General features: G+C 38.5%; 1 protein-coding gene across 3 annotated transcripts in view; it reads right to left on the minus strand.

Moving 5' to 3' along the window:
- Positions 1-239: 239 nt before the first annotated feature.
- The window catches only part of LOC107808992 (D-lactate dehydrogenase [cytochrome], mitochondrial), a 39,998-nt gene continuing 24,431 nt past the window's right edge, over positions 240-15,806 (minus strand). For 2 of the 3 annotated variants that reach the window (XM_075243600.1, XM_075243602.1), the window contains 8 exons: positions 13,216-13,290; positions 12,567-12,675; positions 10,699-10,808; positions 3,084-3,146; positions 2,037-2,116; positions 1,802-1,932; positions 690-733; positions 240-582 (listed from right to left, as the gene is read on the minus strand). In XM_075243600.1, coding sequence (XP_075099701.1) covers positions 463-582; positions 690-733; positions 1,802-1,932; positions 2,037-2,116; positions 3,084-3,146; positions 10,699-10,808; positions 12,567-12,675; positions 13,216-13,290 — 732 coding nt within the window. In that variant the 3' untranslated portion in view covers positions 240-462. Of the gene's footprint in view, positions 583-689; positions 734-1,046; positions 1,289-1,801; positions 1,933-2,036; positions 2,117-3,083; positions 3,147-10,698; positions 10,809-12,566; positions 12,676-13,215; positions 13,291-15,806 lie in introns of those variants that run through there. The other variant, XM_075243601.1, reaches the window with a different exon arrangement.

The following is a 15,806-nucleotide window of genomic DNA, read 5'->3' on the forward strand; positions in this document are numbered from 1 at the left end:
CCAGACCCCACTTGTGGGATTATACTGGGTCGTTGTTGTTGTTTGCTAACAATGGGGTGTGGGTACACCAAGCCAAGCCAATGAAGGCAAGATATGCATCTTCCATACACACATTTATCACTTAACTATGATTAAATGATACGTATCTTCATTTTAATTTTTAACAACTAAGGTTAAATTGCTTAGTTTAGCATTTACATCGAGTGCAGGAAAGACCATTAAATCTCAAAAGGTTGTCATGAGAAAGAGAAAAATGAACATAATCAAATGAACTGCTGCAATGTTTCCTGTGTAATTCAACTGCTTACAAAACATATTTAATCTGCATATATTGTTAGCATCCTGCAGTAGCAACGTCTATGCTAGTACAAAGGACACTCGAGCTGACACAGAATACATTGTTACAACACGAATTCGGGAAAAGAAGAAAACAATATACGTAGATCACTTCACACTGCTATCTTAGAAGCAGACATGAGGGGGAATAAGCTTCCCGGGATTCATGATATTGTTGGGATCTAAAGCAACCTTTATCTTTTTCATCGTCCTCAGGTTCTCGATACCAAGTTCCTTTTCAAGATACTGAAAACATAATGCAGAAGAAACGTAATGATGTTTATGTTAACAATTGTGTCATCCTATTTGTAAGACATCAAAAAGCCAAAAGGACAAGTGTTTGAACATCATACCTTCATTTTCCCAGTACCGACACCATGTTCTCCAGTACAGGTGCCTGTTCAGCAAAGAATGAAAATGGTAAAACGCCATCCACGTGCCTTTGATGAAATGGTACTTTGATAAAATGTGGAAAGAGTCTATACATAGAACCACACAATGAGCAACAGAAAGAGTTTCAGGTGAATTGCAGAGCCGCAAAAGTTACTATAAACAGCATGCATGTTCAAAGTTCGCATGCAAATTACATGCATAAGATAATTCTGTTGGTAGGTTTTGAGACAAATTCAGCAAAACATATCAGAGGTTAAGAGGGGTGGTAAAAAGAGAGGTAGCTAAGCTTTCTTGCCCCATTGGAACAACGTCAGTCAGAAAACTTTTCTTGGCGATTCAGCTTATTGGACAAGCAGACCAAGTAAGAATAAAGATCAAGGGCCAGACTCTGCAGCTTCTGTATTAGCTATATCTTTCCAAACCCTGGTAGTGATGTACTGATCAGAGAATTAATCATGGCCCAAGGTAACTTGATCCTTAGATCTTGCTTTCACATGGATTGTAACTTCAAAGAGTCGTTTGGTTGATAGTATTTGATAATTAATCTTGGCATAAAATCCTGCACAAAGCAGTATTTGGTTGGCCGCATTAAAATATAAAATAATCGCCACGTAACTAATGCATCGTTTGTTGGTGGGTATTAAATAATACCCGCACCAAGTTATGTGGGATCTCCCGGACCACCCCGCACATAGAGGGAGCTTAGTCTACTGGGCTGCCTTTTAGGTTATGTGGGATCCTTGTATTATTTATGCAGGATAATGTGGAATAAGAATACATGTATTAGCAATACGGGGAATAAACTATTAAAGACAAAAATGCCCCTCTAAAGTAAGTAATCATGTATTAGAATCTCTTTATTATTAATTACCACATAATATTCCCTTCATTATTAATCACCGTATAACCAATCCCAACATTATAATCCCCGCACACCTAGTATTTGAAGCAAAAGACCCCTATATGAAACTAGGCTTGTTTCCTTTTCATATTTCCTTCTTCTTTGATGAGGTGTTGGATGGATATTGCAGACGAAAGAAGAGGATCGCTAAGCCCAAAATGCAACTTGTACCTTCCATTGATAAAGCAGTATGGACCATGAAGTGGTTTAGCCTCTCAGCTTCTCGTCGTTGTTCCTTTTTGGTAGGATCAAATAGAACTATTGTATGGAAATTTCCATCACCGGCATGAGCAATAACAGTGCTGTTAAAGAAAAACAATGAGCAATATAGATGGTAGAAACTTGCAACTTAATGTCCGTAAAGTTCAACATATCGAGTCCAATAATTTATACAAACAAGACATACCATGTTAAAGGAGAAGCATCCAATTCCTGTTTTGATCTTGATATTAATTCAGCAAGGTGTGACAAAGGTACACAGACATCCTGCAACAAAATTAACATGTATAAGAATACATGTATTCAGCAAGGTGTGACAAAGGTACAGAGTCATCCTGAAAATAAGTATCTTTGCAGAAATGAGAAAATAATATATCATCTCCTATTGGAATTACCTATTATAGTGTCCCCGAGTTGGGGTTTAACTGAAAGAAACAACCAAATCTGAAAGCTAGTCTTTATTTTTTATTTTTTAAATTATTTTTAATAACCGTGGTGTCCAGGGTTAGCCTGCTGAAAGCTAGTCTTTATTATCTATTGCATAAATCAAATATCGATTGGCAACGCCCTAACGTGGTTCAAGGATCTCCTTTTTTTGTACAAATAATTATGTGCACAGACAATTTAGGTTCCAAGAGATTTAATTTTCCGCAACAGAATGATAAATATACTTGAAAGTTAAGCTAAAGTCTAACCAACCCTCTGTGACATTATGAGCAGAATGCTTTCCGAGTATTTATAGGCTCCAAGATGCTATCTAGTTCTATTAGGATTTTATTTTCAATTCCAGGAACATCCATTTATAATATTTCATCTAAATTCAACGAAATTTACGACTTAAAGGGTAAGTGTCAATTATGAATCTGAAGGTGGCATCACCATCAAGATCCCAAATTACCCTATATTCAGCAATACTTGTCTTTTTTCCCCTCATCTTTGGGTGGAGGTGGAGGGATGTGGCATGCGGGTGGTTTTTTTTTTTGTGTGTGTGTGTGTGGGGGGGGGGGGGGGGAGGGGAGCTACATTTCATGAGGTTGATAATATCCATAAGAATTAAATAAACTTTGATAGATGAAAGCAAGAAGGAAAACGCGAACACAAAAGTAATGTGGTTGGAACATTTCAAATGAACCTGAGATCCAAATGAAATATTCCAAACCTAATACCTTATAACTAAAAACATAGAGCATGTGTTTTCAACTCATTTCAGTGTAAATTAGCAGTAGAAACAAACCGTTATCATCGCCTCAGAATTAGGTTCCATTGCAAAGCAAGCCCAAAGTGCTTCCTTTCTTATCTACACAGAAGCCATTCAACAATTAATAAACAACATTGTTAGACGGGCCAGTTACTAACTATTCAAAAGTTGGCTTGTATACCACATGGAATCACATTTTCGCTGAAGTCACCGAGTTACTATGATCCATCACATCCGCACCAAGTCAAATGGTTCAAAATTGTTCAACATAGACGAGATGAGGGTTGTATGGTTAAGAAGTTTTTTCTCACCTTTAGTGTCTAAACATCTAATAGAGTAAGATGTGGAATCTCACTAAGCAATAGGATACCTTTTATAGTGGAACGGATAGTTCGAAAATTTATTTTTGGTTCACTTGTTTCAAAGCTTGATCATGTCTTGCGTCCACCTCCAGATGCACCGATCAATAGGTGTAAAACCATGGTGAGTGAAGGTGTTAAAAGGGGACGAGGTAGAGAAGGAAGTAGTCTTCAAAGACCTACAATTTCTTGGAACCTTAGCGAAAGATAGAGCACAATGGAAGAAAAAGATCTATATAGGAGATATCAATTAGTTGGGAATATGTTCAAGTCATGTTATGTTGCTCGGACTCTCCGAAAATGCCAATGGGCGCCTGTAGGATCCTCCAACAGTAGTACATTTTTGGAGGATCCGACACGGATGCGGCAGCTATTTCGGAGAGTCCGCGCAACAAATATGTTAGTACATTTACTTTAGGTCTAAATGTTTTCTAGGAAAGTTTTAGCCCTATTAAAAAAATTTATGCGGATAGAAATTTAGAGAACTTCTACTACTTCGTTTTTGTTTTTATTTTGTATAACGTTGGTCTGAGATGAACTTAAATGAAAAGAAAGGCCAATGAGGATTCATATAGCCAACCACAACTTGTTTGGGACTGACTACTAGGGCATAGTTGTTTTTGTTTCAAAGTTTCCGATAACTACTTGTTTATGTTGGAATTGGAGACTCGGTCATGCTGATGACAACCAAATAAAGGAAGTAGTTAGGAGAATAATACTGAGCTGAAAGACGTTACTTCCTAGAAATTTTCAAAGGATATGATCATAATTTTCATAATTGTATCTATTAAGGATTGACATAATTTGGAAGGCACCAGGCAAACCTTACTTTGAAGACTATGATGCAGTAAAAAGAGTATAAAAGTGAAATTAAGCAATTGTCCCAATCACAGGTTTCAAACACGATTCTTAGGAAAAAGATCGAACCTCTTCTTTTACAAAAAAAACTTGACAATTTATTGCATAGAGAAGAACTTAAAACAACTACTCGAAGCACATCTTTTCAAAGTTTTGACAAAAGCATGCTCAAGCAAAAATATTGCTCCTCTATTTATTCAAATTATCAAAGGGGTGAGATTACCATGTTACATGAAGCTATCATGGGGAACTCATAAAGACATAAAGGAGAAGTACATAGCATAAGGGAGAATCACAGGGACTCGACTTTTCACCTTCCGATCATAGTAAGAATGATGAGAACTAGAAAATTACAATTGTACAACAAAAGAAATTCAGGAATTCTGTTTTTCCAAATTTATATCTGTTAGCGGAAACGTAAAAGAAAGAACACAAGATTTAACGTGGTTCGGATCAAAATAATCCTACGTCCACCAGAGAACATTTGCCTTTTTAATATTAACAAAGGAAGGGGAGAGTTCCCAATTACACTTAAGAGAATTTCTCTCTTAACTCTCTACTCACTGCAATGTGTTGTATTATTTTTGGGATGGTTTCTACAAATGAAGGAGTGCATCTATTTATAAAGGTAAAGACCTCCTCTTGATGTCATTGGTGACATCAAACTACCTCCTCTTGATGTCATGGGTGACATCAAAGGAGGAAGCTTCCTCCTAGCATCCATACCAACTCTTTCCACCAACTCTTCCAATTGGCATGTCATTGTTGACTAAACATAAACCAACACTTTCAATCTCCACCTTGATTTGCGTTTCGAGCGTGCGTGTGAACTCTGGCCAAAACTTCTAAGCTTACTGGGCAACCCCGTTGTAAGAAACAAGAAGAATCAAACCATTGTTGAACATACCACCTCCACCTAACAACTGTTCTCTTCGGAGTTGCATCAGTTGATGCACACCCTCGCCAAGTCCTTGCAGTGTGCAAACTTAGCGAGCGGGACTATCTTGGATAACATGTCTGCAGCATTATCGTCTGTGATAACCTTCACGACCTTGATAGTTCCCTCTTCAACAACATCTCGAATAAAATGAAATCTGACATCAATGTGTTTAGTGCGCTCATGAAATCTCTGATTTTTCATTAGATGAATAGCACTCTGACTATCACATCTAAGAGTTGATTCCAACTTAACCAAACTCAATTCCGCTACTAAACACCAGATAGCTTCCTTTACCGCCTCCGCTGCTGCCATGTATTCTGCTTCTGTCGTAGATAAAACGGCAATCGACTGCAGAGTCGACTTCCAACTAACGGCACTGCCAACGAGGGTAAAGATGTATCCCGTTGTGGACCTTCTTCTGTCAAGATCTCCAGCATAGTCAGAATCTACATAACCGAGAATTGAAATACCTCCACCACTTTTTCGAAAGGTCAGACCAACACCAGAAGCTCCTTTGAGATATCTCAATATCCACTTGACAGCTTCCCAATGCCTCTTTCCTGGGCTGGACATGTATCTACTTACCACACTTACAGAGTGAGCAATATCTGGACGTGTGCATACCATAGCATACATAATGCTACCGACTGCACTGGCATAAGGAATCTTTGACATATGCTCCACCTCATCCTCAGACTGAGGCATTTGTAACTCTGAAAGTTTAAAATGAGGAGCTAATGGTGTACTTACAGGCTTGCACGTATGCATATTGAATCTCTTGAGAACCCTTTCAATATACCTCTTCTGAGAAAGATGTACAACACCGTCTTCTCTTGAAATCTCCATACCAAGGATTTTCTTTGCAGCTCCTAAATCCTTCATGTCAAATTCCTTACTCAACAGTTTCTTCAAAGCATTTATCTCTGTAATGTTGTTAGCAACAATAAGCATATCATCAACATACAACAGTAAATAAATCATTGAGTTACCAGACATCTTCTTGTGATACACACAGCTATCAAATGCACTCCTTGAGAATTCATGTGTAGTCATGAATGCATCAAACCTCTTGTACCACTGTCTAGGGGATTGCTTCAAACCATACAAAGACTTCTTTAGTTGGCATACGTGATCTTCTTTTCCCTCAGCTAGGAAACCTTCAGGCTGATCCATATAGATTGTCTCTTCTAGATCACCGTGTAAGAAAGCAGTTTTGACATCAAGTTGTTGAAGCTCCAAGTCAAATTGGGCAACCAATGTTAGTAGCACGCGAATTGAGCTATGCTTCACGACTGGAGAGAAAATCTCATTGTAGTCAATTCCCTCCTTCTGACTGAATCCTTTTGCAACCAATCTCGCCTTGAACCTAGCATCTTCCACTTCAGGAATTTCCTCTTTCTTTCGGTAGACCCACTTGCATCCAACTGTCCTCTTCCCCTTTTGTCTTTTCACTAAGACCCATGTCTGATTCTTGTGAAGAGACTCCATTTCTTCAGTCATGGCGAACCGCCATTGTACAGCATCCTTGCAGAAGTTGCTTCAATATACGAGGAGGGCTTCAGATCCTTAATCTCTTCTTGTGCAGCTACGAACGCATATGCAATCAAGTTTGCTTGATCTATAAGGCGTTCCGGTTCTCGTGTCTGCCTCTTCTCCCTCCCCTTTGCAATTGTGTATGGTTCATTGACAACAAGTTCTTCAAGGTCTACATCTTCTGACTCATCTTTAACCTGAGTCTCTTGATCCTTTTCCTTGGCAAGCTCCACCGGAAGCTCCACCTGCTCGTCGTTCTTGTTTCTTGGAAACTCCACGGAAACTTTACGGGGATCAAGTATAGAGGATTCATCAAAGGTGATATCTCTACTAACTATAAATTTGAGTAAAGACAAACACCAAAGTTTGTACCCTTTTACTCCATCCACATACCCTACGAATATGGCCTTCTTAGCCCTTGGTTCAAGCTTTCCTTCATTAACGTAATAATAAGCTGGACACCCAAATACTCGTAAGTATGAATAGTTAGAGGGTTCACCCGACCATACCTCATTCGGAGTCTTAAAGTCAATTGCCGATGCTGGAGATCAATTGACAATATGAGCAGCAGTGTGAACTGCTTCAGCCCAAAATACTTTGGACATTTTGGCTTGTAGGAGCATACAACGAGCCTTTTCAAGAAGAGTTCTGTTCATTCTCTCGGCAACTCCATTCTGTTGTGGGGTATGCCTGACAGTCCTATGTCTTGAGATCCCATGAACCTTGCAGAATTCATTAAACTCTTCATTGCAAAACTCCAAGCCATTGTCTGTGCGAAGATACTTGATTTTCCGCTCCATTTGATTTTCAACCAAAATCTTCCACTCTTTAAATGCTTCAAAAGCATCACTTTTTGCCTTCAAAAAATGCACCCAAACCTTTCATGAGAAATCATCAATAAAAGTGAGAAGATACCTCTTCTTGCCCTTCGATGGAAGTTTAGAGGGACCCCATAAATCTGAATGTATGTAGTCTAGCACTCCTCTTGTCTTGTGTTTGCCAGTGCTGAAGCTGACCTTCTTCTGCTTTCCTAGAACGCAGTGCTCACAGAAGTCAAGTGTGCTGATCTTCTCACCTTCCAAAAGGTTACGATTGCTCAACATCTCCAGTCCACGTGCGCTCATATGACCCAGTCTCATGTGCCATAGTCTTGCCTTGTCATCATTAGATAACTGTACTGTAGATGCATTTGCAGAGCCAACAATGGTGCTTCCGGCCAATGTGTAAAAGCCGTTCTCCAGCTTGCCTTTCAGCATGACTAAAGAACCTTTAGTCACCTTTATAGTTCCTGCTTCGCTCATGTACCTGTAGCCTTGTTCATCCAGAGTACTCAGGGAGATCAAATTCTTCTTCAGATCAGGAACATGACGGACTTGTGTAATAGTCCTCACGACTCCATCATGGCAGCGAACCCGAACTGAGCCAATGCCAACTATTGCACAAGTTGCATTATTGCCCATTACTACGGTTCCTCCACTTTTCTCATAGCTGCTAAACCAGTCTTTTCGGAACGTCATATGCAGAGTGCAAGCAGAGTCTAACACCCATTTGTTTCCATAACTACTATTATTATTACACGATGTTGTTAGTACATAATCATTATCAAAATCATGTACCTGTTCAACTGTGGATGCACTCGCCTTTTCCTTGGACTTTGACATTGGGCAGTCTCGTTCAAAGTGCCCCTTCTTGCCACAACCCCAACACTCTGTATTCTTCTTGTTCACACGAGACTTTGATCTGTGCTTTGATTTGCTCTTTCCCTGTTGGCTAGTCCGGCCTCTCACAAAGAGCCACTTGCCTGGTTATCTCTATCTCTTCAATGTGCCTCCGCACATCACTAGAGTTAAGTGTCTGCCGCACTTGCTCAAGCTTGATAGGCTCCTTGCTATACATTATTGAATTCTCAATATCACGATATCCTGAAGTCAATGAAAATAGTAAAGCACATGCAAGCGTCTCCTCCTCCTTTTTAATTCCTGCAATCTGTAAGTTCATGACAAGTTTATTGAACGCATCTAAATGATCTTGTAACGAAGTACCTGACCCCATCTTAAATGTGTGAAGACGCCGTTGTAACAACATCCTTGTTGTCACTGATCGGTCTTGGTATAGCCCTTCTAGCTTTTCCCATAACTGTTTGGTCGTCTCTTCGGTACCCGTACTCACTTCACAAAACACGTTAGGTGCAAGGGATAGTTGGATTGCACTCAATGCATCCTCTTTAATCTTCTCCGTGTCGGGAGCTGATATATCCTTAGGATACTTTCCGTCAATAGCATGGATTGAACCTTCCCTCCGCAGTAACGCCATCATCTGGATCTTCCAGATATTGAAGTTGTTGCGTCCACTAAATCTATCAATTTCAAACTTCATGGAACTCATCTTTGCTTGTTCTTCCTTCTTGGATCGTTAAAGAATCCTGTTGCTCTGATACCAATTGTTAGCGGAAACGTAAAAGAAAGAACACAAGATTTAACGTGGTTCGGATCAAAATAATCTTACGTCCACCAGAGAACAGTTGCCTTTTTAATATTAACAAAGGAAGGGGAGAGTTCCCAATTTTACTTAAGAGAATTTCTCTCTTAACTCTCTACTCACTACAATGTGTTGTATTATTTTTGGGATGGTTTCTACAAATGAAGGAGTGCATCTATTTATAGAGGTAAAGACCTCCTCTTGATGTCATTGGTGACATCAAACTACCTCCTCTTGATGTCATGGGTGACATCAAAGGAGGAAGCTTCCTCCTAGCATCCACATCAACTTTTTCCACCAACTCTTCCAATTGGCATGCCATTGTTGACTAAACATAAACCAACACCTTCAATTACACTTAAGAGAATTTCTCTCTTAACTCTCTACTCACTACAATGTGTTGTATTATTTTTGGGATGGTTTCTACAAATGAAGGAGTGCATCTATTTATAGAGGTAAAGACCTCCTCTTGATGTCATTGGTGACATCAAACTACCTCCTCTTGATGTCATGGGTGACATCAAAGGAGGAAGCTTCCTCCTAGCATCCACACCAACTCTTTCCACCAACTCTTCCAATTGGCATGTCATTGTTGACTAAACATAAACCAACACCTTCAATTACACTTAAGAGAAATATTTATAGAGGTAAAGACCTCCTCTTGATGTCATTGGTGACATCAAACTACCTCCTCTTGATGTCATGGGTGACATCAAAGGAGGAAGCTTCCTTCTAGCATCCACACCAACTCTTTCCACCAACTCTTCCAATTGGCATGCCATTGTTGATTAAACATAAACCAACACCTTCAATATCCATGGTTTTGTTCCCTTTTCATTTTTAATAGGAAAGATATTTTTCTCAATTAATTGAATCTGTATTGAGTTGTCTGTGTTTCTCCTCCTTTCGTGGTTTTTTTTTTTTGGACAAAGGTAAGTTGGAACTAAAAACATATAGGAATAAGATTACGAACTGCAATTATTGGAAGGTACTCAATAGCTTGGATGTTTAGCTACAAAACTTGCATGCTCCATCCACAAGAAGCCTTATCATTTTTCAAAACCTTTCCATCTTACCAGCTAGATGTTTGGGAAAAAAATCATTTTTTATTATGAGCAAATGATGCTAAAATCATTACTCCACAAATGTTAACAAGCTCTTATTGTGCTAGTCTATTTTCTTTTAAACAAGACAGCATAAGACCAGAAATCTAGAAAGGTTTTCATATTCTTTTCTTATTTTTTGAGACTATAGGAGGAGTAGGGCTTTTATAGAAGTTATCATTGCTAGCTGTCATTTAATTGAAATATCATACAACATATCCATGTTAATGCAAACACTAATATTAGCCCCTCATTTTCTAAGATCTAGTTTGATAGAACTAAAAACACAAGCAAAGGTACTTTTATAATGAAAAATTGAATAGAAACAGAATGTAAAAAAGTTATAATATTGAATAGACAGAACTAAGACAATGAAGTACCTTCCAGAGTTCCTTTTTCTCGTCAGGTTCTTCAGCGAAAACAAAATCAGAGCCATGGTGCTGAGAAGCTATCTTCTGAACAATCTGTGTTTGCTCACGCGAATACGCTTCTGATAGATCACAAAAATCAGTAGCTAGTTAAACAATAGGTAAGTGGCATCAGTATAGTTAGTATGTTCACTCACAACCCCACAATGAAAACAATAGTTAGGATCAATCGCGAATACTCAGAGTGCATATCATAGTAATCTTCAGAGGCACCCTTGAAAAGGGCCAGCTGGAAGTTCAATGTGTTCTGCAACTGAGTTTTAATCCCTCTACCACCATCTAAAGACAAAAGAAAGGGTCAATCTTCCTAATCTACTGGAAGGAATAATTTGTTAAAACTCTGGTTAATCTATATTGTCTACTGGAAACAGCCTCTCTATCTCCACAAAGTAGGGATAAGGACTGCACAGTGCACACACACAACCCTCCCCAGACCCCACTATGTGGGATTACACTGGTATATTGTTGTTGTTGTCTGGTTAATCTATATGCACTCCTATCACAGGTTATCTGAATTGTCTCTTCTTGACTAACTATTCTCAGTAAGGTGCTTGAGTTGACACCTATACTGATCATCTATTGGAAACTTTGCGTCACAATATAAAAGATTGAAAGCAACTTGTTCGATCAGATTTATAAATCAACAACCTTCAAAGAATTCATAATTTAATTTCTAATAGCTTGTTTGGATAATGACTAGGGATCAGTAAGCATTTAGACATAAACAAATCTGATTCCACCAAAATCAGATCTCTGTACTGTAAGGTTTCAATTAAAAATCTTTTTTCAAAAATACATGACAAAAGAAAAATAAGGACAGCACAACAAGTTAAGGCTTTCCGTATCAACCATTAGTCTCATTAGCACATAAATCTGGCATTAAGCAAACTTGATATATACCAGACAGAAAGGGAAGTGGAATTCTGGAAAAGAGGGAGGAGGAAGAGCGGTGGAGGAGAGCGTGGAATGAAGATGAAAAAGAGAGTGCGGACAGGGAAGAGGGGATATACTGCTCGAGTTCAAATGAATGAGATATCCTAAGGACTGCTGGAGAGAGAGAAAGGAGAGGAAGGAGAGGAGTGGTTTGACAAGGAAGCTTCCATCATCTTGGCCGATAAGGGACTGAACAAGATAGGGCAATTAAATGGCGCCTCCTGGGACATCATTCCAGATGTGCTAAATGCATGGCCATCATCACTTGGACTTGGATTTGAAATAGAAAGTCAATGTTTCGGTTGTCCGGCCAAAGAAGTAGGAAGACTTTGGGAAGGCCAAATCCTTCCATCCAAATGCTACCGATTAGTATTTTATTATCAAAAGTTGTCAACAGAATTATAGAAGCAAGCAAACTCTTATTTATGAATTTTGAAGTATAAAAGGAAAAGGAGATTCCCAGGAAGCCAACTGATGCAACTCTGAGGTTGTGGTGTAATAGTCAATGAAATTGGAATGGACCATGAGAGAGACACTTGTTCAAATCCCAACGGAGGCAAACAAGCTAGGTAATTTTTTTCCATCTATCTAATTTTTGGTGCAAAAAGTTACCTGATATAAGTTCTAGTGGGAGATAGCAGGTAACCGGTGGATTACTCGGGATGCGTGAGAGCTGGCACGGACACAACTGTTATAACAATTGTTTTTGGGAAAAAACATGTTGGTATGCTGTCTTCTACTACTGCTTATGAGATTAAAGATTATAACACAAGTTAAACTAGGCATTAAACAATTATATGGTGAGACGGAGATTAACAGAAGTTTTAGTATTCATACCATAAAAATAAAACAGACAGGACTCTTTATATCAAATTTGCACACTTCACCTGTGCCTACAAATTCAAACATCAAAGTTGGAACCTCCGGCAATTTTTTGTCATTTGCAAGATTGATTGCTCTCACTTGAACTTCATCCAAGAGCTCCACTCTTGACACCTAAGGTGCATTGCAACAAAGAATTACTTCTTTCTCCAACAGAACGTTATGGTTTCTATTTTGAATTGTCAAAAATGTAGACTCAGAGGCCCTCAATTTCCCAATTGCTGAACTAAACAACAAAAATGAGCTCCATCACTAACTCTGCCGAGTACAATTACAGTGTTCAGTTTAAGCAAATGGAAGCATGAAAAGAAAATAAAGATTCAAAAACCGTTAACCTATTTGATATCCTCTGAAGATGTGACTGAATGGAATTTCTTACACTAAGACGATAATAGAGACGTTTAAATCTATTAAACATTGGCTTAATCTTAAGTTACTCATAACAAAAGAACTTTCTAAATCTTTAATGGAAATGAGTCCCATATTTAATCAGTTTAATCAGGCATAATTTGATTTACATGAAACTAGTTGGAATCTGTCAATGAAGTTTGTGTAGCCATGCAGAGAACACTACATATATATTAGGAGACTGGTTCAACAAATTTCATTAGAATTGTGTTATGATTATTCTAATGCATTTAGTTGAGTTCTGACCTGTATACCAGAATGCATAGTGGCTATAGCAACGTCTGCAGCATCTTTAATTGTTGGAAAGTTGCACATTACAACCTGTACAAATATCATGAAAAATGCAAGTTCAACATAAAGCTATTTACAGCACAATATGAGAAGACACAACTCTCTCTAAAATGGGGGTACACAGACTGGCCTAATAGTAGGGACTAACATGAAAAGTATGATTAAGTTTCTAACTTAACTGAGATACAGTGTGTTCTACGACAGAACAAATTTATTGCATCAATCCTTAGCGACATTGTATAGATCAAACCCAGCACATTCAAGAATTTATAATTGCACATGTAGCACCAATAAGGCCTAGTTTCACAGGCAAGCCTGAGGCCACAAGAACCTAAAGTTCTTTCAGGTCCCCATAACAACAGGGTAGTATGCATTTAGTATCAAGTTCTTTCAAGTCTCAACGGCATTAGGGAAGTTTGTAATCCTACCTCAAAAATTTTCAAGTCCCCAAAAATTCCCAGTCATATTATGAAAAATCGATGTTATCATTTGTTTATAGGTTTATTTGAATATCTATTCCGATGGATTTATGACCTATGGAGATGTTAGAATCTCAAAGATATTCTACTCCCTTTGTTTCAATTTACGTGAACTTATTTCCTTTTTAGTCCGTGCCAAAAAGAATGACCCTTTCCATATTTGGAAACAATTTACCTTTATGCAATGATTTACAGCCGCACAAAATATATGTGCCTTATTTTATACCACAAGTTAAAAAAAATTCTCTTTTTTCTTAAACTCCGTGCCCAGTCAAATAGATTCACATAAATTGAAACGGAGGGAGTATAATATTTTAACAACAACAACATACCCAGTATTATCCCACACCATGGGGTCTGGGGAGAGTAGTGTGTACGCAGACCTTACCCCTACCTTGTGAGGATAGAGAAGCTATTTCCAATAGACCCTCGACTCAGGAAAGCATAATTGAAACGGAGGGAGCATAATATTTCAAGAGTATAACTCAATTTACCCCTATAATTATGATTTTCTTTCCTTTCTTAGAATATGCATGCTTAGCTATTTAAACCTCAATGGCTTGACGGAATAATCAACTTGTGTTTTCTTCTTTCTCACATGGTATGGGAGCATTTAATGAGAAAATAATCTTTGGCATGACTCGTAGTGAAGCTGATCACTCTGTGTTTTATCGGCATTCTACTTCAAATTTGTGTGTTTATTTAGTGGTGTATGATGATGATATGGTTAGTACTGGCAATGATCAGGATGGTATCACTAGTTTGAAGCAATATCTTTTTCAACACTTCAGACTAAGGATCTGGGCAGATTGAAGTATTTTCTAGGTATTGAGGTCGCTCAGTCTAGCACAAGTATTTTTTTTTTTCTCAGCAGAAGTATCCCTTAGACATTCTTGAGCAGACAGGAATGATGGGTTGTAGACCCATTGACACTCCTATGGATCCAATTGCCAAACTTCTGCTAGGACAGAGGGAGCCTCTTAGCGATCCCGCAAGATATAGGCAGCTGGTTGGCAAGTTGAATTACCTCACAATGACTAGGCCTGATATTTCATTTCCTATTAGCGTTGTAAGTTGGTTTATAGACTCTCCTTGTGATAGTCATTGGGATACAATTGTCCGAATTCATCGATATATAAAATCAGCTCTAGCCAAAGGACTGTTGTTTGAGGATCAAGGTCATGAGCAGAGTCGATATAGGTAAGACCTATGATATATCAAGGTGGTCAGAAGAGGTAAAGTAAGGTCTAGACTCAAAGAATGTGACATCATCCAACATAAGGCACCTACGAAGCCCTATTGAACTCCTAAATACCCAAGAAAAACACACTTGAGAGCACGAGGAACTAACTTATCCTTCCCAGGAGCGAAGTTATGAACGAAACATATACTCCCAAAAACACGAGGGGGAAGAGAGTATAAGGGCGACAGAGGAAACAATAATGAATGTGGAATTTGATTATGGATGGAAGATGAAGGCATCCGATTAATCAAATAACAAGACGCGAGAACTGCATTGCCCAAAAAAACAACAGAACATGAGACTCAATGAGAAGTGTGCGAGCAATCTCAATAAAGTGCTTATTCTTTCTCTCTACTACCCCATTCTGCTGAGGGGTATACGGATAAGACATCTGATGAATAATTCCCTGAGAAGTCATAAATTGCTAAAACTGATAGGATAAGTATCTTAAAGCATTATCACTGCAAAAGATGCGAGTAGAAACGCCAACATGATTTTTTATTTCAGCAAAAAAACTCTGGAATATAGAAAACAACTTAGAATAAGCTTTCATTAGGAAAATCCAATCTTGAGTAATCATCAATGACACTAATAAAATAACGATATCTTAAGGTTGAACTGACTCTACTAGGACCCCATATATCAGGATGAACTAAAGAAAAAACAGACTTTGCACGACTCTCAACACTACGCAAAGGTGGCTCGGGCATGTTTTCCAAGTTGACACGATTCACAGTCTAATGTAGACAAACTAGACAAACTAGACACCATCTTCTGAAGCTTGGATAAATTCGGATGTCCAACATGCAGTGGAGGGATTGAGT

The sequence above is a fragment of the Nicotiana tabacum genome, chromosome 22, assembly GCF_000715075.1.
Source record: "Nicotiana tabacum cultivar K326 chromosome 22, ASM71507v2, whole genome shotgun sequence".
Lineage (NCBI taxonomy): Eukaryota > Viridiplantae > Streptophyta > Magnoliopsida > Solanales > Solanaceae > Nicotiana > Nicotiana tabacum.